Genomic DNA, 22332 nt, shown 5'->3' with positions numbered 1-22332 from the left:
CGTGTCGCGCAATTACCTTTTCCACGAGGACGATTGAAAATTAGAAGAAGGAAGCCGCGCAAAACCAGCGAGAAGGGGCTGCATTGTACGAATGCGTGTACAGCGAGGGGCGACTTGAGCACAAAAGCCAAAACTCCCAAAAGGAATTAAGAAGAGAAGAGAAGGAAAGCAGTCCGGAAACGCCGTGTCCTTTTATTCTTCGCTCGTTCGGATACGTCGCTTCTGTTGTTTTACGCGAAACAAATTTGCGGCTCCCAATAACTTTCTGCCTTTGCCGATCTACTATACAGATCCCAATATTCAAATTTAGAATTTCCCGCCACTTGATTCAAATTTTCAAACCAACTTTGAAAAGTTCATTTCGAATGACGACCGAACGTATCTTCGAAATAAAAACTCTGCAACGTTCTCAAACCGTGCAGAAAAGAGCTCGCGCGCTCCTAAAGTTTCCCTCCGTCCCCTGCGTGCGCCCCTCAGCTCTTCCGCGCATACCTACAGCATACATATCCGATTCGCAAAAATATAAAAGCCCCGTCGCTCGACAGTGAGAGACTCCCTCCCCGCACCTTCCGGGGAATATAATAAATCGCGAATCGTCGGATCCAGAGGGTAGCACAGCGCAAAAAAACGCGCAGATCGAGAGAGGGAGAAGAAGGGAGCAGAGGAGGAAGAAGAAGCCGAGTAGCTCTCGGTGTCTGAAATCAGCTCTCTCTCTCTCTCTCTCTCTCTCTCTCTCTCTTTCAGCTAGGCGCGCGCGCGCGCGATCGATGCGATAAATGGATGCGTGCGATTGGTAGCCGGGAAAATCGATGATGAACGGGGAAGGGGCGCTTCGCTCTCACGTGTGTGCGCACGTGTGTATGCGGCTGCACGTGTTGGTGTGCGCGAGGGCGGCTCTGCCGCTGCAAAGTATATTAGAGAGGGGGGGGGGCATAGCGCCTCATGTTTTTGTAAGTTATCCTGTGTTTATATGAGTTGCGTTTTCTTTTTCTAGCGATTCGCTCGCAGTTTCCGAGCTTGAAGGATTCAAGATAGCTATGGAGGAAGGGGACGACAATTTTTCCGCAGTAGCTCCGTTGAGAAGTAGAGCTTTTGGGAAAAATGCGAAAAAATGAATCCTCCGAAGGGAATCAGTAGTAAAGGTCAAGCTCAGGTGATCCGGTAGTTTTCAGCCGGTTTTCATTGTAATGCATAGCCATCATCTCTCTGTCTCTCGAACACACGTATTGCGACACAACGACAACGGCAGACGGTAAAGCGCGCGCTCGATACATATATACGCGGGGAGAGAGCGCGAAAAGGACGGGCGGATGGAGCAAAGACCGAAATATCGATTTTTAGGCCCCTACGCGGTTCGATGCTCATATCTGCCCCGTCGCGCGCGACGGCAGAGCGGCGGTAAAGGCGGCTCGGCTCGGGAGAGAGAGAGAGAGAGAGAGAGAGAGAGAGAGAGAGAGAGAAGGACGGAGCGACGAGCTATGCGCAGCAGCAGCGCCAGTTGCGAGCGCCGCTCCAGGCAGAGTGAGCGAAGCCGCCTTTCAAAACACCACAGCGAGACGCGCGCGCGCGCGTATTGCATAGTCCTGCTGCAGCCTCGGCTCTCTGTGTACTGTCGGTGTTTCGCTTTTTTAATCCGCATTGTTTGTGTATCATCGTCGAAGGTGAAGTGCGCGTGTGCGAGCTGACCGGTTGATTTCCTGCAAAATCGTCGTCGTGGTCGTTGCTGCCGCAGTGTGTGTTTCGGTAAAGAAGCAGTGAGTGAGGGCTGTATACAGTGCAGATCGCCGGGGGAGGCTGGAGGAGAAATAAAGATCGTCGCTTCGACGTGCGAGCGTCAACAAACTGGAGCAATGTCGTCAGGTAAGGCTCGTCGCGTGATCTCGTTCGTGAAATCATATTGATTTTCCTCGAGCTGCGTGCGTTATATTTCGTCGATAAAATAGTCCGCCCGAGTGTGCTTATATGTATACACGTTAAAACGCGAGCTGATGTATATATAATATACACGCTTCGTGTATTACGCCGCTTCCCGAAAGATCTACACGAAATCATTGATTGCCAGTGCGCCAAAGAAAGCCCGCAGTCTCCCGACTCCCTCCTGTAGCTATACATGTACAACGCACACTACGTGTAATACACACACGCCGACCCTCGTGTGCTGCCACAGCTCCGCAGCTGCAACGTGGATTGGATCTTTCCCGCTCGCCGTCCACTCACCCCTCGCGGGCCCAGCCGTCTTAACCTCGGCTGGTTGTTTTAAATAAACAAGTCGAACTCGCCGTCGCCTGGCCCGTTCTACAGCTCGTTCAACGCGAGTTTGTATATAGGAAAGACAGAGAGAGAGAGAGAGAGAGAGAGGGTAAGAAATCCGAGATAAAGCAGCGGCGAGTGTGCGTGAGAGAAAGAGAGAGAGAGAGAGAGAGAGAGAGAGAGAGAGAGAACGGACGCGTGTGTTGGTCCGCGTCCGTGTTGGGGTGGCTGCTCCGTCGGCGGCCGAATACGTCGATAATAGCGAGGAAATTCACGATTGATCGTCCTGCCGGCGCTCGCGCGCGTTTTCTCTCTTTCTCTCTCGCTCCCGATACATCCTTTGTTCCTCTCTCTCTCTCTCTCTCTCTCTCTCTCTCTCTCTCCCGCGTACGTGTTTACGTCACTTTATTTGTTTGCGTCGATAAATGATGAATATTGCCGGGAATCAGCTGAAATCACGCGACGACGTCGCGGGATATCGTTGGCCGCGAATTTCGAAAACGCGAATAAAAACGAGCCGACGCATTACGGTGTACGTATACATATACAGAACGAGTACACCCGCTCCTTATCGCGCGGGCTATCGATCAAGTAGCGGCGGCTGCGGAGCGCGTGGAAGGGAGCACGCAGCGAGCTGCGAGCTGCGAGCTGCGCGAGGGAGAGTGTGGTAGAGTGCGGCGAATTTGAAATTTTCCCTCTGCGCCAGCGCGTTGTCTGCTCTAATCATTCGTTCGATATTTGTAAATTAGATTGAGAGCCGCGTATACCGGCCTCTACTGCAGCGTCGGCGCCGAGTACGCGACGAGGGTCGCGCTGTTTCTCTTCGTTCGCGCGTCTCTCTCTCTCTCTCTCTCTCTCTCTCCCCCCTCTCTGTTACGAGATTCCGCGTTTTCGTTTTATTTATTTGTTTTTTGTTTTTCTTTCTTAACGGGTTGAGAGGGAAGATTCTGAGGACGGGCTGTCGTGCGTATGAGAGAGAAATCAATAGTCGCGATGTTTAGATGTTGCGGGTGAGTCATCGGAGGGACGTGACGGGGGTTTTAATTTTTGGCGGGTGTCTGGCTTTTCTGCTGATAATTACTGCTTGGATTCTCGACAGGTCTTACCAGCAATTAGTTGATTGGGCTAATGAAATTATGTAATTTCCGCGCGTTCAATCGATAGTGTAGTTCATTCTCAAACGGCACGCGGGAGCGTCGACAACCGACTGTATAATTGTTGCATGTGTATGGTCGTTATTGAATTAGTCGTCAGCTTTGGCGCTACTATACATCGCGCATTGATCCAGTTTTGAAATTGCACGTAATTGACGATTCATACATTACCGCAGTGTTAAAATAAAACACGTTCTATACAAGTATGTAAAGGGCACTTTTTTAACTCGCGCTATTCTTAGAAAGAATATTTCCAATAAAATGAATAAACGGCTGTATTGCTCATTCAAGTTAGCTAAGATTAGATTAATTCTATCAACAAATTGCTTCCTACTCAAAATCGGTATTTCTGAAACGCCGAAATCCAAGACAAGCAACAATTGCGCTAGTTCATTAAAAGCCGGCTCTATAATAGTCTCGACAAAGGCGTTGCGGCACAGGATTATGCGCGCGTCGGGCGAGACTTCGCGGGGGTGCGAGAGCGAGAGATTAATCGGAGAGCGCGAATATAAGCAGTCAATATTATGCGATGATGCGGCAACTATAAGATATAGAAGATAACGGTCAAACGATGCGAGAGGGGAAGGGGGAGACTGCAGCAGCAGGATCGAAATCTTCATAAGGACTAGACGAAGCGGATACGAGCGAATTACCGGCGGCGATCTCAGACGCCGACGTTTTAATTAGTTTTGCTACGAGCGGCCGTAGTGTAACAGCTTTGTCGGTTTTGAACTGATTCGAAAAAAAGGAACTATTTTTATCGTTATTGTAAGTAGTTGATCTGCACAAGAAAAAGAGGCACGATCAACAATTGAGAGGCAGTATGGCTTGCGTTATATTATGCACGTGCATACATAAAGAGATTTTTATAATCAATGTACGCGTCGCGCATATTCTTTTCCCGTATAATCGCATTAGCTACACTTAACACTGGTGTATAGTACATATAGTACAGTGGCGGTGATGTTGCGCGCTGCTGTGTATGGGCTCCGGCCTGCTGTTGTTATGTAGGGGATGTTGTCGCGCACTCCCTCTTCTTTCGTTATTATCGATCAGTTCGATATTTCGTCCTTTTTGTTCTCTCTGCTCTCTATAGCCCGCTTTTTTCGCGCGTGTATCTAGCTATACACACACTGCCACGACTTTTTTCGCTTCGTTCAAACGATAAACTTTGTTTTCGGATAAACTTGCTGAACCGCTAACTTTGTTTATCTTTGGATGACTTGTATGGAGATTATTGGATTATTTACTATTTGGAGATCGTCGTTAAACGTTTATTGTCTCACTTGTTTTTCATAGTTCGTTTTTTAGAAAAAAGTCTCCAACCGAAATGGTCATTGTTGCAGATATCGTCACGGAAAAAATCGGCATCCCCGCTTCGGAGAACTTCCAGCTAAAGTGGCACAGTTATGGAGCCCATCTTCACAGCTCGGTGGCGACTCTGCTGCACTCCGAGTCCTTCGCTGATGTTTTACTGGCCACATCTTGCGGGAGACATGTAGCGGCCCATCGATTTGTTTTGGCCGCCTGTTCGTCCTACCTCAGCCACATTTTCCAGACATGTCACTTTGGCGCCAACACGAATGCACCCATCATCGTTGTAGGTTACAGAGTTCTGTTTCAAATTTTTAAGTCACGCAGTAAGAACGATTATGACGTTTGAAGCTAGCTTTGTACGACAAAAACGACTCGATCGTGTATCGATAAATATTTCAACTTTTTAAAAAATTTAACGTTTCCGTATTAATCTTCTGCACTGACGATAACGCTATATAAAAATATGAACTTGCAGGTCCTGCCAACGGAAATCGGCTACCGAACGCTCAAAATTCTCATCCAGTACATGTACAGCGGCGAGACAACTGTGACGAACGATCAGCTGGAGGGTGTGCTAAAGGCCGGCGACATCCTGCGGGTGCGCGGTCTTTGGCGCTCTAACTCGTCCTCGGGCAGCAAGAAGGAAAACATCCAGTCGAACAATCAAAAACTCGTCCGGTCTGACAAGCGCAGCGAGCAGCCGGCCCTCGGCTCCACGGCCAGCGGTCAGATCCAGAAGATCAAACTCGTACAACCGGCCTCCGAGAGGATCGTCGAGCCCCTAATTCAAACCCAGCAGCAGCTTCTGGAGTCGTCGTCGTCGTCGTCGGGGTCGCAGCAGAACAACTGCCAGCCGCTGCTCAGTAAGTCGTACGATAAGAAGGACAAGAACTCAGCGGTGGACAAAGATGACAAGGAAGGCAGCGAGGCGTCGATCGCGACGACGGACGGTGGAAAGTCCTGCTCGGAGGATGCGGCGGCCAAGAGCAGCTGCGAGGCGGGAAAGAATAAGGAGAACGTCGAGACCAACAGCAAAAAGCGAAAAAGCACGAGCAGCGACGCGGAGTCCACCAAGTCGAAGAGCGACGTTGGCGAAAGCGTTAGTCGACTTTTTTTATTGAGATTTTTTGCCCGCGTTGACGACCGAGGTGATAATGGTTCTTGATTGGTATACGTTTGTTCTCGCAGACCGAGCTGAACTTGGAGATGCTGGTGAAGGAGGAGCCAATCAATTGGGAGGAAACCATCGATCCGTCTGACGCGTTAACTATAGACCACGAAATTGACATCAAACCGGTATGTGTAGGGAATGTAGTGAAAATTGTGATACCCACTACGGCAATGCTAACGAACATTAATTTTTAGGAAATAGTGCACAGCGCGGACGAGGATGGCGACATGGAGGAAGAGGAGTACACGCCCCTCACGTGCGACATGTGCAGTCAAACTTTCAACAGACCTTCCGACTGGGTTCGTCACATAGAGTTCACACACGCTGACATGACGGAAAATAGAAGAAGAAAACGAAAGGTGTGTATCAGAAGCGCGTAAACACCAGCGATAGGTACATAAATAAATACTCAAGAGCTACATTGTTCACGACTTTTTTCAGGGAGATTCGGACGACGACGGCAAAGATTTTCCACCGCTCAAGTGCGACCTGTGCGGGAACATGTACCCGACGCCGCAGGAGTGGGTTCGCCACATACAGACGGAACACACAGAGGAACAGCTAGCCTTGATGAATAACTCGGCGCCACCGAAACCCAAGCGAGTTCACAGCCACCAGAAGTTGTGCAACATCTGCCAGAAGGTATTTCCCAGCCACGCGTCAATGGTCATTCATCAAAGGACGCACACGGGCGAAAGGCCGTTTCTCTGTTCCTACTGCAAAAAGGGCTTTAACGTCAAAAGCAATTTGCTGAGGCACTTGCGAACGTTACACGACAAGTTTGTGCATCCAAGCTTGTACGGGAGCAATGGAAACAAAAATGCTTAAGAGAAAATGAAAATGAAAATCTCCAGTCGCGGAGATTAAGAGTCAACTGGAGTAATATATTTTTTCTTTGAGAATGAACAAAACTGAAGAAAGAAAGAGAAGTTCAATCGTAAGGCAGTGATAGAGGCAATTGATGCAGTGTAAAAATGAATCAGTGGTCTGATGCTTTCAAATATGTAGAATCAAATTTGTAAGCTTTTATTACAAGCCAAGGTATTGATGTAGACGATTTGGTTGCATCGCATGTTTTTTTTTTATTTTCAATACACGATTGTTTGTATTTTCAATAACGTTGACGAAACGTTAATTATTCACTTTTTTATTATTTATTTAAAGAGCGTTTTGATATCGATGAAATTCGATAAAAAATCAAACAGTAGTTTTCTATTAAGTTCGACAAGAATTTTCACGACACCATTTTGAGTTACCAATTCTTTGAAAAAGAACCAAACAATACCAAGGCTTTAAAATCAAGGAGTCTGACAAATATTGCCAAAGTATTTGATTTTGTTGCTTCTTTGATGAACGTACTAATACCAAAAATCTATTTATCTCGGATGAATGTGCGAGTCGAATGTGAGTGTGATACTGAGCAAAGATGAGTGATTTTAAAGTACCTATAAGTCTTTACGTAAATACTTGCGTGTAAAATAATTTTTAGATTAAACACTCCTCAATGAAAAATTTACTTAGCGATTATTCGAGATCCAAATATGTAAGATTTAACTGTATACTTCTAGGCTATTCCATCCATGGTAGCCCATTTATTCCCGCAGTTCGTAAGCTAATTATGTATTTTTATATTAAAGTAACTTATACATTTAGGATTTAAGTCTAAAGATACGTGACGATTACTATTCTATAAGGAATTTTGAACTTTGATTAGGCTAGGATGCAAGAATGAAGTATATACGAAATTTATCAAAAATTTTGAAAATATATATTGAGTTCTTATACATTACAAATGCGATACTATCAAAAATATTTAAGTATAAAACAAAATCATGGTCACAGTCAATCATGCAGTGAGAATGTACATCGTTTTAACTTATTAATCGTAATTATGTCATCCTACTACGAAGTTAGTGTCAATTCTGTATTGCGCTAATACTGTGACAAGCCAAATGACTTTTAAATGTAAAATTTCAATATATTATCTTCGAACTACTTGTAAAAGTGTGATTTTTATTTCTATGACTAAACCCTATTTAATTTTAAAATTGTGACTTATGAAGTTAATTACATACAACAGGTTGCTATTTAACATGAGAGCACAAGGCTTGGTTTTCGAATAAATAAATACAAAAGAAAACGGCCATTTTGGTGATGGGAGGAAAGTTAACGTTAAAGTTATGGTTTAAGTTTACTTTTAATTCTCTTCTTCATCATCGATCTTTGGCGCAAGGTAATATCTAATGTGACCAATTTCTCCAATTTGATATTCACATACTAAAGGCACGTCACTGGACATGGACAGTTTGACTTGGGCACAAAGTGGTGTGGCTTTTACAAAGGAGTTGAGGTAGCGACAAGCAAAAGTAAGCTTGACTGGTTCCTGCATATCTATAAGGACAGCTTCTTCTTCTTTGTCTGAGTCTGCAGTCTGAGCCAATTTGACATTAGCTGTAAAAATAGAAATACGTTAAAACATTGCCTTTTTTATCACCATTTGAAAATATAAATTCTATCACACCAAGTATTGGATAATAAAATATAAATTGATTTTACAACGTAGTAAAGTTTATCTTATCTTTTGTTTTATCGCTAATCTACTAGCATTAATACAGCCTTTAAAAAAATTAGTAGAATCTAAATTAAAAAATTTTCCAACTATTAATTTTGTTTAAAGTAATAGTATCAACAATAAATCGACGATTAAAAAAAAGACATAAATTTTAAAGAGGATTGAAGTTAGGAAAAAGCTATATCAGTATAGATACTGATACAGTTTGAGACAAATACACAACAGTCTCATCAAGGTCAAGCATACACAAAACCCCAAGCAGAATATCTGAAGTCCCTACAGTGTCAACAACTTTTTTGATCTCTGGAATCATATAGAACGCCATCTGGCTTTTGTGAAATCTAGAAATTCTGTTCAGTTTCAGACCGTCTTTTGAGCTTGAAAGGTCTACATTCAAAATGCTGCAACTTACACAGTTGGCTGTTTACGGAGGCAACAAGGTATGTGTACTGAAATTTACTCACCATTGCCATAATCTCCAGCTGCTGAGAATTTGATTCCCTCTTTCGAGCATGCAATCGTGATAGCTTCACCAAACTGGCTCAGATCCCTGCATATTCTGGCAAATTCCTGGGAGGGCATTTTTACGACGCAAGAGTACATGGTTTCCTAAAATAGAGCACACAGCTTTAGTTTATGCCCAAAAATATTATATTTGATGCTTGTAGTCATGATTTTTAGTTAACAATAACTTACTGGGATACCAAGGTGCTCCAGGTCCATGTTGATGAGTTTCATCTCATACTCAGCCAGTTTTTCTTTGTTCTGCGACTCAAATATGAAGATAATGTTGTCAGGGCTATCCACCGCCCTCAGGGTGACTGTGTCTTCGGAGCTGGCACATCTTAGGATCTTTGTCATCCTGAAAAATTAGCAGAAACCCAAAGTTTAACAAATTTCACTCACACTAACAAACACTTCCAAGGCATGTATATAACCTCATTACCGGCTGGAAAAACTTACGTTCCGATGTTCATGCCCATGGAGAGGTTCCTGTCGCATCTGTACTTGTCGAAGCCGTCGCTCCGGAGGTTCAGCGACACGAGGGAAACGTGGGCATTGTCCATGGCCTGAACCTGGATGCCCGAATCAGAGCATTCGAAGGTCGCCTCGGTCAGGAGGTCTTTTACGGCCTCCAAGACCTTCTTCAGGATCGCGCTCTGAGCTAGTCGTGCCTCGAACATGGTTTGTTTTGTTGTGTTGAGCCGGTGCGAAAGAGAGCGTCGCCGAGACAAGTAGTTGCGAGAGAACGTGCAACAAGTAGTGTGCGATGCGCCGGGATTTCAGCCGAATGCGTCGTTTGGAGGGAGAAAAGCCCGCGCTCGCGCTCGTGTTTCGCGCGCAAGAACGAACCTGTTCTGATATATATGGTTCCCCTCGCAGGAAGTAGATGGCATTGTACGGCCGGAGGGAAGTTTGGCCATGTTTATCTTTTGTTCAGGGGAGAGATTCGAATTTCGAGGAATCTGCGCGGCGACATATCGTCTATTACTTAGTTTTTCTCGGCAGTCGGCGAGATCGCATCGCGGCCCTTGGATGTGTGCGGTGATACCTAAGTATTTATTGCAGTAGGTAGTAAAGTTAGTTTTTGAAAGATTGCTTTGAGTACTTAATAAATAGTGACTCTTGGATGCTGACGCAGGATTAAATATGCATCTGAAAAAGGGAGATCGAAAGCAAAACAAACGCCGCGGAGCCAAGGTAAATGAACAAAGAAAAAATTCGCGATTTCATTTATTTCTAATAGCGTTATTTATGCGTGCAATTCGTCAAATCTTACAGGGTTTTGAGATTTTTTTTTATAAAAGAAGTGTGCAGATTCACATAATCTATTAGAAATAATAATAATCTTATATAAATAATTAAAAGTAGTAATAAAAACTAAGTGAACAAACAAATCTTGTATGTATATGCATACAAAATAGTTATATACCAAAAAAACAGTGAAATTCTTCGTCATTCGTTTTTCCATACAAAAGATCTTACAATGCATTAATTCTGTAAGCGCTTCAGGTAGAAAAATAGTTTTAAAATTATATGTAATAAATTACACGCCAAATAATATATAAAATAAAAAATTTAATTTCTATTATAAGTATCTAGAGATAGATATACACATGTTCTCAATGTATGCATGGAGCAGACATAAGTATACATTGCATTTAAAATTTAAAGTACTTTATAAAAGTTGATTGAACGTCTACAGACTCACTATCATTAGTCGATATTTCACAATATTGAAGTTTTTATGACCATTCATATAATACATTTGCAAATACTATTTACAAAATATAGTAAACTTAAGTGTCGTAAGATTTGGTTTTATCAAGGAGAAGACCGTTGCAGAAAATTCGACTTATCTATAACATTAAAATTCAATATCACCCGCAATATTTTCTAGATCATTGAACATTCTGTCCAGATGCTGAAAAAAAAGAAAAAAGAAACACAATATATACAAGTCATTTGATAATTAAGAATTAAGTTTCTTTCCTTTATATTGGTATACTTACATCTGATGGAATGTCGTCTTTGGATACTTTTTTACAATCTTCATCAAGTATTGGTTTCAAACTACTTAAATCGTCATCGAAATCACTATCTTCGTCATCTTCTGGTTCTTGATTATATATTTCCTCTTCATCGTCATCATCATCATCTTCTTCCATAGACATTTCATTGGCTTCATCATAATCTATTGGTTCTTCTTTTATCTCTGTTATAAGTGTGGTATCATCTTGTGTAATACTTTCTGACTCTATTGTTATACTAGAATCTTGTATTTTTGTAGGTGTAACAGAACAGGTAACTGCTGTTGATGATTCAGAAACCTTTGCTGGACTACTACTCTCTGCAGAATCTCTGACATCTGTTGTCTCTTTTTCTAATCTGTCATTACTTAAATTTGCGATATGGTTGTTGTCTTTGTCTTCTGTTTTCTCTGAATTTGTTTTTTCATTATTAGTAGTTGATGCAACCTTCGCAGAAACGTCATCTTTATTTTTCTTTGGATTTGATTTTGGTTCACCAGGAAGACAGGTATTGCCACGTTGTCTCCTAAATCTAACTATAATACTTCTGGTATCCCACATTAAATCATGTGCTTGCCTGTATGCTGCTATAGATTCATCTACACTATTATATCTTATGAAAGCATATCTGTAAGAAGGAAAAATGTTTATTTTCATTGATTAGAAAATATTCAAACAATTTTTAAATTTGTATTTTTGTTTGTGAACTTGAATGAATGCTTACCGCGTGTTTCGCATTTTTTGAGCATATCCCACATCAACTCTTGCTGCTGTAGGAAATTTACTTTTTACTTCATTTACATTAACCGATTCTGGCAAATTACCTATGTACAACGTGTAAGGATCGATTTCCTCAGGAGTAGGATTATCTTCGTCTCTTAAGGATTTTCGTTCTACTTTTAAGTGTCCAACGCCAAATGGAATTTTCTCTAATTCTTTGATTGCTTGATCGATATCAATATTCTCTGCCATCTGTATAAAGCAGTACCTGGGTCCACTTGGACTTTGGAAATGTATGTTTTGTATTCCTGGATGAAATTCTCTGACTATGTCTTTATTTAAGTCTGGATCAGGAAATTTAATTATCAAACTCTGTGCTTTCACTGTTTTGTTGTATTCATTTTCTATATTGAGTGCTCTTTCTGCATCATCCCGATTCCAAGGACGGCTTGGGTAACTTTGTGACATTGGTTTGCGCTGTTTATTTTTTTTAATTACAACTTCTTCCTGCAAGTATGGAAATAAATTGTTGACAAAAATAGTTAGCAAACAAAAAGATTTTTGTGATTCACAATAAGTACCTTGATATCTTGATCTGTAGACTCCTCTGGTCTTCTGGCACCACCGACTGCAGCTGTCATGTGAGGTAGTTGATTTTGCATAGGTAACGGCATGTGGCCCATTAAAGCTTCGTTGTTTCTCTGCCAATCTAATCCAAGACTGTTTGTCAACGCTGCTCCAAAATATGAAGCCTGATCAAAGTGGTTTTGCGACTGCTGGTCATAGCGTCTTCTGTTCTTTCTGTGAAAATTACCCCTCTGCTGATAGACATTGTTTCGATTGTGATTGAATCTCTCTCTTTTCACATAATTATTTCTCATTGGCATATCCCTCTGCTGCTGATACGCTACAGCCGCTGCAGCAATGTCTCTGGGGGACTGTGGGGGTAAGGGGGTCGCTTGCGGAGTTATCCATTGCCAGGCAGCAGGAGCATGTGGCCAACTGTGGATTTGAGTGACTTGAGTCGGAACAGGCCCAAACACACTGGGAGGTGGTGGTACAGCTCCCTGGGGTGGTGGCATCGGTGGCAAAGGGGGCTGTCCAGGCAAGGGCTGCTGGTGATTAATTGTTGTTGGAGTTGATGTTGTGGTTGAATAATTAAGATACGACGTGTCATATCCATAGCTGACAGCCTCCTGCTTGACGTAAGATGAGTTTTTGGCATCACCGTTCTCCTCGACCATCTGAAAACACGAGAGAACCGTAAGCCTCCATTGTTTGTTTATATCTCGACGCGTGGCTCTGCTGTCAGAGTATAATGAATGTAGTCACAGCTTTTAAAAGCCGCGGCGTGAAAAACAAAATGCTATCAGTTGAACTAGCGCAGTGGGTAGCAAAGGGAAAACACGATTTTCGAAACAAAACACTGCTGAAAAACAGGGCCGACGCGTCGGAAAACTAACCTAAAATTAAAGGAAAACTCCGCATAAAGTCACAGTCCGTGCACGCGCTGATATTTAAAGGACGCGCAATTCGGAGGGAAAAACTTACCGATCGGTTCATTCTGGTGGAGTTTAACATGAGAGCCGCAGCTCCTCGGCTTGGTTTTCGTGTTTCCTCAGAGTAATCGACTGCACGAGCGATATGTAAATATTAGATTTGCGAAGACAACATGAAGAGAACGCGCGGACAACAACAACGCAATAGGGGTAAAGTCGTTGTCGCCACCACCACCACCACCACCACCCAAGACGCGCTGCAGGCATGCCAACGTGGTTCGGGCCGGTCTCGTGTCGTCTCGGTAGTTTCCGTGAGTCTGAAATTCAACCCCCGACACGACGTCGTCCTTTTATTTCGCATTTCGCAAACTTGTTTGTTATAAAATATGTACACAAAGCCACCGGTACTCGGCTACTGCGCGACGCGAAGATATCAAATTTACTTGTGTCGGGGACCGGTTATAACATAGGTATATCATTAATATATTTCTTGCCGAATAATCGTTCATATATTTTTGCATAAAATATTCATGATTATTGAATTTTTTGTTTAATTAATTAACAAAACTTTTGTTGATTATTATACGTATAATATTTTATAAACTGAACAAAAATTTTAAGTGGTAAATTTGCAGTATACTATTTATTATTTATTCGTGACGATTGTGCGAAATTATTTTAACGTTTTACGTATACTTTTTGACCAACACTTATTCGGAAAATTCCTTAATAACACAAATCGTTGTGTGAACGTTGCAAAAACTTTTCTTAAAAATGTTCTACTACTAATTAGAATTGATTCTATTTACTTGTAAAAATGTATTAAGATCGCTTAAAAATATTAATCTTTAATTTCGAACAGTTATTCTGCTTGCGTAAGCACTTTAAATTTTCATTCATTTTTTTATTTCCTCCTCGGTGTAGGCAGATATATACCTAAATAGGTGGCTGGGAAAATTCCATGAAAATCGTAGGCGTAGCCTAGAAAAGAATAGAATATTCGTGTCTCATCTGTTTGACTGAAAGAAAATTATGTAGAAAGGAGAATCATCAGTTGGAACGAATAGAAAAGGGACGAAAGTAAGGGGAAAATCTACGTATTATGACGGTCATGAACTCGGCTGGAAAATCATGAAAATTTATTTATTCGTCTATAAAAAGTCTGTTTTTATCGATTGGATATTTTGTTTATTTTTTAAATGACATTATTTGTTCTCAAAACTAAAATACATCGCACCACTTGACGAGGAGATCAATTTGTTTATACTTAATTGAAACTTTCGAATATCAAGTTTCGCTTTAGAATACTTTGCTGTGATGCAGATCAAATCAGTTTCTCCACACAGTGAATAAATTTAATCAACGGTCTCCCACAATTTTATGAAACGAAAAATTGACTGACTATCGTGTCAATCCCACCGTCACATCTTGCTCCGCAATTTCAAAGTCGCCTGCGGAAAAGCCTATACGGTGCATGGCGCACAGTGCCCGTGCTCATTATATTCTATATATATAATGCATATACACGGTCGTACGGGCAAAAGTGGAGTTAGGAATTTCACGGGCCGTCGGCAGATGTCCCGAGAGTGCGGGCAGGGGGCCACCGAGAGGAGTAGGTACGGGGACGGCTCAGTGACGGAAAAGTCTCGTGCGGGCGCACGAGTTTGCGTGTAGTTTTTCTATCTTGTCAACTGGACGACTCCTTGCAATGGCCACAAACAGTACGGAGGAAATCGAGGTAGGTTTATCGTTCTAGTCTCGAGCATGGCCAGCTGTTCGAGGAGTAGCCGATGCCCAGGTCCAGGAAAAATCCCAGACCCAGTCTGTCCGCGACGATCCGGTTTCGGGAACACACCAGCGGTCAGCATAGCAGCAGGCAGCATGCGCTACTCTCTCTCTCTCTCACGTTTCTCGCTCTTTCTGTCCCTGTCTTTCGCTTCCCCACGCCGGATTGCAGCGCGTTCTCGAACGCTGTGCGCGTGTATTTTACGTCTGCTGACGCGGAGTATTATTTACGCACGACGCCAACCGTAGTATAGATTTGTAAGTTTAAATTTTAAACAAAGTTATTACTTACGCGATATCGCCAATTTTAGGTGAGTTGTTGCGCGCTCGGCTATTTATAGGGACTCGGGTATATGTGTGTACGAGTTAATTAAACTGGACGCTATGAGTCATGCAAGTTTGGTGCAGTGCTGATGGCTTTGTTGCATTGCATTGATTTAGAACCGTGAATCATAGCCATGAACAGCTTGCATTTTTTTCTAAGTGCTTTCAGTCAGTGCTTTATGTTTGTAAACAGTTTGGGGAAACTCCAATCGTCAAGAACTAATCAGAATAGTTAAGATATGGTAATTGTTTACAGATATACGATTTCTTTTGTATTATATATCATGCCCTGAAGTCTGAAGATAAAAGCACGATTAGACTGTTTTCGGCAGCGCACATCTTACTTGCATTCTAGATTTGATAAACTCAACATTGTTCTTAAGTATTTTCGATATACTTATTAGAAATATAAGATTTGGTATTCATTATTATTTCCACGATAAAGGCAACAATATAAACTTATCGCAATGATAGATAACAGATTCAAAATGCTTCCAAGTTCATCAATGAAAATCAAAAAATAGCTGCCTGCAGTCTCGCAGTCAAATACTTCCACCAGTATAATACATACGCGATAGTTACGCGACTCCCACCTACGGCCGGCGCGATATATAGTTTCTCTCTCGCGAACACGACTGTACAGCATAGCGGAGTTGCTCGCTGCACGGCGCTTGCCTCCAAATGGGTATATAACCCTCTCGTGGTTAGCTCGCTGCTATCGTCAGTACACACATTCGAAAATATTTAAAAGGCTCCTCACAGGCGGACGCTAGAGGACCAGTCACGTCTATTCCGAGAGCAACGCGTCAGCTCACGCGAAAAGAATATACGCGCGCCGAACGCACTAGAGGATATATCTTGCGAGTTTTTAGGAGCGACGAGTATCTGGAACACGTTTTTTGCTCTCTGTCTCTCTCTCTCTCTCTTTCTCTTCCTACTGTGTGTCTGTGTGCTCCGTTGGCTGCTTCGCCCTTGCAACTTTGGGATAATTCCTGGGACGGAAGAAAAATGCTGGCCGTGCAGACTATGGAGTCTGCGATCGTCTGTCAAGTGGTACATGTCCCCGATTTTTCATTTTCAGAGTCATGCTCGGTCTTCGGGGGTTTATTTTTGTTTTATGCGGGGACTTATGTAAAATTACGGATGAAAAGCGCCGATGTGGCGATCCAACGATTTTCGGAGTCGACTGCTTTTCGAGCCATATTGTCGATGGATTCTGATGAATTGTCTGTTTTGGCTGTTGTAGGAAGTTGAGAAAAAAGAGCAAGAGACCACCAATTTGGAAGAGTTTCCACCTGAGCTTTTGATCAAGCATCCATTACAAAACACATGGACCCTGTGGTATTATGAACAGGACAAAAATAAGTCATGGGAGGAGAGTCAGCGAGAAGTCACCAGCTTCGACACAGCAGAAGATTTCTGGAGGTACGACTGCCTTTCACTTTTTCAATTACTGTTTGGGCCATTCACCATGGGAGAGATATGCACTGATAGTGCTTTTTATTCAAGGGCTATATAAAAAATCTTCCATCGGCAAAATCATTGATTACTCTCTAGCAGCTTTTGATTTCCGTATGAATAACTATAGGCAGACAAATTATCCAATGTGTAATCTTTTGGACCTCAAGTGCAGAAAATTACATATGGTGATAAAGACCTAACCTATATCAGAGATTCATTAATAAATTCTGTTACATACTTGAACACATTTCTACAGTTATCTTGCAACTTTCGTAATGAACTCCTAAATTTAACTTAAACCGTTGAACTGCTTGACCAAACTTTATGCAAGAATTGTGTAACAAAATTAAATTTTTTTTTTTAATACAGAAATATTTCTATACTGAACTATTTAGATCTCATTGATAAGTTTCATTTTGAAACGTTCTTTCTGTTCTACTCATTACCTTAAATCAAATTTGTATTTTTATATAAATCCATACATTTGCATCTTTTCAAATCATGTCTTATAACATTAATTGAATTTATTTTTCAGTCTTTACAACCACATAAAACAAGCCTCGGAATTGAGACAAGGCTGTGACTACAGTATGTTTAAACAAGGCATTCGACCTATGTGGGAAGATGATGCTAACAAGAATGGAGGCAGATGGCTGATTAACTTGGATAAGAAACAAAGATCAACTGATTTAGATAATTTTTGGTTAGAAATTTTACTCTGTATGATTGGTGAAGGATTTAATGAATATTCAAATGACGTATGTGGAGCAGTAGTTAATATTAGGCCAAGAACAGACAAAATTGCAGTTTGGACAGGTGATGCTGGCACTCAAGCAAGTGTCATGGAAATTGGGTATGTAGAAATTTGTCTGAAGTACTTTTCTGTTGATGTATCCAAATAAAAATTGTCTAATAATTGGATTTATCACTTTCAGACGAAAATTAAAAGAACGACTAAGGATTACACCCAAAATGATTATCGGATATCAAGTACATAGAGATACAATGGTGAAGGTGGGAAGTATGACCAAGAACACTTATGTGGTCTAAGGTGAGAGTGTAAATGTCATCACAACTTTATTTTACTGTTCTCTTTGTGGATCTTCAAATGAGATCTACTTACTGGCTGGAATCAGATGCTGACAGATATAAAATTCAGAAATCAAGTGGAATTTCCTTTGTCGTTACCAATTAAACTGTTTGAAAAGTGTCAAGTAAAGTTTAAAAACTGGAGTTATTAAATATAATTGCTAAATGATGGATTAATATAAAAGATGTACGAATATGTTATATGTACGATATATTCGAGTATGCTTTGTGAAATGAACGCAGGTTGCTGTTATATTATAAACACTTTCAGGTATGGATTACAGAAACCGTTTTGAGTTTAAGTTTACTTTCTAAGTTTTTTTTCATAGCTAATTATATCAAATAAAACAGCAATCTGCTCATTCTATCGTTACTCGCATGCTACATTACTGAGTAGATATACTAAACATCCATTTTCATAAAACTTATGTAATTCAGTTTTCTATGTAAGGTATATTTGAAAGTACTGCGAATAAATATACTTCTTTGTATAAATAGCTGTTGTTATTTTTTGTTTTATAAAAACTATACAATCATACAAATATTTCTTTTGCAAAGAATACTTGCAGTCTAATATGTACAAATATTTATGCATCAATACAAACTGCAACAAACAATGCATTTATTGACAGGTACTTATTTAAGCAGATAAATATGTAGTTTCAAAATGTTTTTGAACCTTTGTATCAGTAAACCATTTTTTCAACCTCTTCTTTTAAATCTTTTCGTTTAGAGGATTCTAAGGCTGTCATCAAATCTCTTTTCCAATTAGAGTTTTTTTCAGAAAAATATATTTTAAGTGCCTAAAAACAAATAAAATTAATAATTTGAAATTTAGGAATATTTCAATTATGTAAAAACTTTACCTCTTTAAACATTTTTTCATGACTATGAGTTTCTTCAATGTACCTATTTTCTATATCCTCTATATAAGCTTCTTCAATATTTAATCTTCTACTCACATCTGCCCAATATCTACCTATTTTTCTACTTATTCTGTTTACAACTGAAAGTAAAGACGTATTAAGTTTTTAATACTTTAAAACTATTTATATTTTCTTTATAATACAGTAAAATGTTACCTAAACTTTGAATTTCTTTTTCACGATCTGCATGAGACACTGGAGTTGTTGATGAATAAACTGAAGAATGATTCGCTGAATACTCTAGATTGACATTGGGCCTGAACAAAGGCATTTTAGGTTCAAATTTATTTGAAGATGCGTTTGTCTGTTGTTCTACCCCTGGCACAATAGCTGTTGATAGATAAGATATTTTGACGAGAATTCCAATAACACCAATTGTTAAAATAAGTAACAATATAATGATAATTATGAAAATATATTTTTTTTGTTTGCATTTTTTTGAACATTGTTTAATGAATGTTGATTTGATTATATTTTTATTGTCTATATATTTTGGTGCATTAAGAGTTGCATTAGACTCTTTTGATAGTAAACTTTCATTACATTGATCTTCAGACTCTAAATTTGGCACATTTTCAGGAAGAATTTCACATAGATTTTCAGTCTTATATTGGTTAGAAATTTTATGCTCGCTGATAATTATCAAATTGGATGACTTACCGCAACTATATAAATCATTTATTTCGGTCGTAAAATTTTCAGTCGACCAGTGTTCATAATTTACAATTAAATCATCAATAGATGAATTTTGTACAATCTCAGCTATCTGATGTAAAACACTGATTTCATTGTATTGTAAAACTCCACGTTTTTCCAACACTTTTAATAAACTATCTATGTTCACTATATTTTCTAATACTCTCTTAGAGTTTATTGTTTCTTTGTATCTTGCTTTCAGCTTGTCAAGAGTCTCCTGATTAATGTAAGCTTGCGAAATTGCACTAAAATCTTGGAGTAGCTCCGTGTATTTCTGCATGTCTACAGTCATCTTGGCACTATAGATATAGTTATTGCTCCTCCAATTGGTTCAGGTTCAGATCAGTATACATAAAATTTTAGGATATAAACAAGGGATTCCCCTATCTATAAATGTTGCTTTGTATCCTCCTTTTTTCTCGTTTCGAATTCCATCATGCTCATGTTACCTTGAAACATAGTAGTATCAAAGAATTACTATGTATTTATGTAAACATAAGGTAGTATTTTTTTCTATAACATAGCAGCATCAGTAGTTTATAAAATATGAGAAAATAAGCGAATGTTCATACAAAAAAATAAAAACTTTTTAAACAAAATAAAAAAAAAAGATTTTAATAGCACAAAGTGATTATGCAATTTAATTTATAATCTTATTTTTATACTGTATAAATAAGTATGAGTATATTTTAAAATTTTTCAGCAAAAAATTATGGAAAAAAGCCCAATATTTTTATGTTTGAGACAAATATTTTCGTTTGGTTTTATATAATAACTTCAAATTTAGGAACAACATACTTGTACGCTTGGTTTCTAAGCTGAAATACATTGTTCAAAACTAGTGGCTTTATGAAAAATATAAAAGTATGTCATTTTAAGAACTTGGAAACAGCAACAAGTATAAACACATGACATGGATAACTGGTCCAATATCGGTAATTCTGTTCTTTGTCTTCTAGATGTCGCTTATACGTGCTGATGAAAGGTCTGTTTCTTTTACCTTTTCCGATTTTCTTACTAGTAATTTATCTGTCATAGAATAGGTAACAAACCCAACTTGAAAATTAATTCTGTTGTGCAAATTACAATAATTGCTTGACAAAGTGTTAGTAACTATATAATATGATGAAGTCATTTTTTCTGTTACTTGAATATTGATATCAGAAAAAAAAATTGATTCGCCTTGGCATTTTTAATAAGTCAACTGCTGGGTAACCATTTTAAATATATAAGCATGTCAGTTTTCAAGCTTATAGATCGTCACTGATCACTAAAACGCACAAACCATCAAGGCGCTGGATCAAAGCATTTTCATGAATCATTACAAAAGTATTTTTTTTTTTAATCTTTTTTTTCTAACTTAATGACAGATAAAGTTCCTTTAGACCACGCGCACGTTAGCGAACAAGTATAATGCGCTATTTAGAGTCGTATTATTGTCGGTTAATAATCAAAACAACAACAAAATTACAATTGTGATTGCTGAACGAATTTACCCTCGTCATTCGGAGTGTTTAGTCATACATTTCCGAATAACTGTGACGAAAATTACATTGTTACTTAGTGACTAATAGCAAATTGGTTCGTTCGTTGAACATTATCATCATTTAAATTTTTATACTTGAATTCATTTTTTTAATTGAATAAAGTAAAAAGTATAATAATGAATAATTCGATAATTTTTTAATCTCGCGATGTAATCCGGACAAATTAATTCAAACATTTCGAGCATATAATTTTAATTGGCGATTCAAAGAACAACATAAACTTTGCCGAATAATTGTGAGGCTGTCCATTGCCATCCTACAGCAATGAGCCGCACAAGAATCGCCGGCACACGCAGCGGGGGTAAAAAGCAACAAGTGACACCCGTTCGAATTTTGCCGCTTTTATAAGATGCAGAAGGGGAAAAAAACGGATCACACAGACGGCGCGACACATCCTCCAGCAGCTGTATATTCGCTATATAAAAGTATATAGCTCTATATAGCAGTCCTCATTCCTCTCTTTTCTCGGAAATTAGAGGAGAGAAGAGAGACCAGCGAGACGACGTCACGCAGTCACACTGCACGCGCACATACCTATATATACATATATATCTCCGTCCTATAAGAAGAGGACGGATATATAGATAACGAGAGAGGATTCGCGCAAGAGGACGAGATAGCCACAAGCGCCGCTGCTGCAACCCGGCGGCGGAGACCATCAACTCCTCTCCGAGTCTCCGGGTGGCGCTTGGGATAATTTTTAAAACATGGCGTGCAAAAAAATATATATATTTTTTTAAAACCTAAAAATACTTAAGCATACGTGCAACTACACGATATTTAATATCTCCTCGGGAGCCGCACACGTGGATTAGCCGTATATCATAATAATATAATATCACATTCCTATACTTATACTCATAGCTCGCGGTTGCACTCGCCCGGGATGCGTGCGAATATCGCGTTAAGTAAAAAGAAGCGAGTGAGGGAGGGACGAGGGAGTGATCGCGAGTAGCGGGCAGGGCATCATCGTCAGGGGTGCAGCGCTTCGCTTTATCAAGTGAGTGCGAGAGAGAGAGAGAGAGAGAGAGAGAGAGAGAGAGAGAGAAGGAGGGATAAGAGAGGGAAAAATGCCTGCGTAGTGTGTAGTGTGTGCAGCCTGTACACATGCACATACCGACATACCTATATATCGCGAGTAATTCCACCTGTGTGTATGTGCGCGCGCGCGCGCTCAACGGCGATACACATCCTCCTCTGCTTCCCGTTTGAAGTCTCTAGTCTCCTGCTCCAGCGCACGCAAGACTATATAACACGCGCTGTTTGAGAGTAAGTGAGAGAGAGAGAGAG

The 22332-nt window shown here is 40.2% G+C and overlaps 5 protein-coding genes across 12 annotated transcripts; 2 read left to right on the top strand and 3 right to left on the bottom strand.

Moving 5' to 3' along the window:
* Positions 1 to 1490: 1490 nt before the first annotated feature.
* On the top strand, positions 1491 to 7887 carry LOC100121610 (zinc finger protein 37 homolog). Of its 2 annotated transcripts, none has more exons than XM_001605169.6 (6): positions 1491 to 1860; positions 4751 to 5004; positions 5197 to 5820; positions 5910 to 6017; positions 6087 to 6251; positions 6334 to 7887. In XM_001605169.6, exons 1-6 carry the CDS (start codon positions 1851 to 1853, stop codon positions 6718 to 6720), a joined length of 1548 nt encoding a protein of 515 aa, XP_001605219.2. In that variant the 5' UTR covers positions 1491 to 1850; the 3' UTR covers positions 6721 to 7887. The 2 variants fall into 2 exon arrangements, with proteins under 2 accessions (XP_001605219.2, XP_031779216.1); XM_031923356.2 differs by having other exon boundaries at positions 1492 to 1860; positions 4751 to 5016.
* On the bottom strand, positions 7638 to 9822 carry LOC100121590 (proliferating cell nuclear antigen). The gene is made up of 4 exons (XM_001605149.6): positions 9428 to 9822; positions 9161 to 9326; positions 8929 to 9073; positions 7638 to 8343 (listed from the first exon to the last, which is right to left on the bottom strand). Exons 1-4 carry the CDS (start codon positions 9646 to 9648, stop codon positions 8090 to 8092), a joined length of 786 nt encoding a protein of 261 aa, XP_001605199.1. The 5' UTR covers positions 9649 to 9822; the 3' UTR covers positions 7638 to 8089.
* LOC116416150 (eukaryotic translation initiation factor 4E-1A) lies at positions 8530 to 18368 on the top strand. Of its 5 annotated transcripts, none has more exons than XM_031923363.2 (4): positions 8530 to 8904; positions 16570 to 16748; positions 17320 to 17637; positions 17720 to 18368. In XM_031923363.2, the coding sequence occupies exons 1-4, from the start codon at positions 8863 to 8865 to the stop codon at positions 17832 to 17834; spliced, it is 654 nt and encodes a 217-aa protein (XP_031779223.1). In that variant the 5' UTR covers positions 8530 to 8862; the 3' UTR covers positions 17835 to 18368. The 5 variants fall into 5 exon arrangements, with proteins under 5 accessions (XP_031779223.1, XP_031779221.1, XP_031779220.1 ...); XM_031923361.1 differs by lacking the exon at positions 8530 to 8904 and adding an exon at positions 9994 to 10165; XM_031923360.1 differs by lacking the exon at positions 8530 to 8904 and adding an exon at positions 13363 to 13525.
* On the bottom strand, positions 10524 to 13463 carry LOC100680209. Its single transcript, XM_003425332.5, has 5 exons — positions 13267 to 13463; positions 12297 to 12959; positions 11720 to 12222; positions 10978 to 11623; positions 10524 to 10889 (listed from the first exon to the last, which is right to left on the bottom strand). Exons 1-5 carry the CDS (start codon positions 13294 to 13296, stop codon positions 10833 to 10835), a joined length of 1899 nt encoding a protein of 632 aa, XP_003425380.1. The 5' UTR covers positions 13297 to 13463; the 3' UTR covers positions 10524 to 10832.
* On the bottom strand, positions 18190 to 22281 carry LOC103315410 (fas-associated death domain protein). Of its 3 annotated transcripts, XM_031923358.2 has the most exons (5): positions 20294 to 20545; positions 19460 to 19944; positions 18956 to 19129; positions 18740 to 18879; positions 18206 to 18676 (listed from the first exon to the last, which is right to left on the bottom strand). In XM_031923358.2, the coding sequence occupies exons 2-5, from the start codon at positions 19785 to 19787 to the stop codon at positions 18560 to 18562; spliced, it is 759 nt and encodes a 252-aa protein (XP_031779218.1). In that variant the 5' UTR covers positions 19788 to 19944; positions 20294 to 20545; the 3' UTR covers positions 18206 to 18559. The 3 variants fall into 3 exon arrangements, with proteins under 3 accessions (XP_032452610.1, XP_031779217.1, XP_031779218.1); XM_032596719.1 differs by lacking the exon at positions 20294 to 20545 and adding an exon at positions 22168 to 22281 and having other exon boundaries at positions 18190 to 18676; positions 18956 to 19944; XM_031923357.1 differs by having other exon boundaries at positions 18190 to 18676; positions 18956 to 19944; positions 20294 to 20584.
* Positions 22282 to 22332: the final 51 nt, after the last annotated feature.

The sequence above is a fragment of the Nasonia vitripennis genome, chromosome 2 (assembly GCF_009193385.2).
Source record: "Nasonia vitripennis strain AsymCx chromosome 2, Nvit_psr_1.1, whole genome shotgun sequence".
In the NCBI taxonomy this organism is placed as follows: domain Eukaryota; kingdom Metazoa; phylum Arthropoda; class Insecta; order Hymenoptera; family Pteromalidae; genus Nasonia; species Nasonia vitripennis.
Note: the sequence above shows the minus strand (reverse complement) of the source record. Positions and strands in the feature narration are given on the sequence as shown.

Bases quoted from the DNA above. Each gene is read 5' to 3' on its own strand.
- LOC116416150 (XM_031923360.1), top strand. From the start codon at position 13,388: ATGAAGAGAACGCGCGGACAACAACAACGCAATAGGGGTAAAGTCGTT. The intron at 16,749-17,319 runs GTACGACTGCCT...TTTATTTTTCAG, and splicing joins ACAGCAGAAGATTTCTGGAG to TCTTTACAACCACATAAAAC. The intron at 17,638-17,719 runs GTATGTAGAAAT...TATCACTTTCAG, and splicing joins GCAAGTGTCATGGAAATTGG to ACGAAAATTAAAAGAACGAC.
- LOC103315410 (XM_032596719.1), bottom strand. From the start codon at position 19,787: ATGACTGTAGACATGCAGAAATACACGGAGCTACTCCAAGATTTTAGT. The intron at 18,880-18,955 runs GTAACATTTTAC...CTTTACTTTCAG, and splicing joins AAAAGAAATTCAAAGTTTAG to TTGTAAACAGAATAAGTAGA. The intron at 18,677-18,739 runs GTAAAGTTTTTA...ATTTGTTTTTAG, and splicing joins ATGAAAAAATGTTTAAAGAG to GCACTTAAAATATATTTTTC.
- LOC100121590 (XM_001605149.6), bottom strand. From the start codon at position 9,648: ATGTTCGAGGCACGACTAGCTCAGAGCGCGATCCTGAAGAAGGTCTTG. The intron at 9,074-9,160 runs GTAAGTTATTGT...GCTCTATTTTAG, and splicing joins TGGAGCACCTTGGTATCCCA to GAAACCATGTACTCTTGCGT. The intron at 8,344-8,928 runs GTGAGTAAATTT...CTATTTTTACAG, and splicing joins AGCTGGAGATTATGGCAATG to CTAATGTCAAATTGGCTCAG.
- LOC100680209 (XM_003425332.5), bottom strand. From the start codon at position 13,296: ATGTTAAACTCCACCAGAATGAACCGATCG. The intron at 12,960-13,266 runs GTAAGTTTTTCC...TCGTGTTTTCAG, and splicing joins CCACCAGAATGAACCGATCG to ATGGTCGAGGAGAACGGTGA. The intron at 11,624-11,719 runs GTAAGCATTCAT...TCCTTCTTACAG, and splicing joins CAAAAAATGCGAAACACGCG to ATATGCTTTCATAAGATATA.
- LOC100121610 (XM_031923356.2), top strand. The intron at 5,821-5,909 runs GTTAGTCGACTT...TTGTTCTCGCAG, and splicing joins AGAGCGACGTTGGCGAAAGC to ACCGAGCTGAACTTGGAGAT. The intron at 6,252-6,333 runs GTGTGTATCAGA...GACTTTTTTCAG, and splicing joins ATAGAAGAAGAAAACGAAAG to GGAGATTCGGACGACGACGG.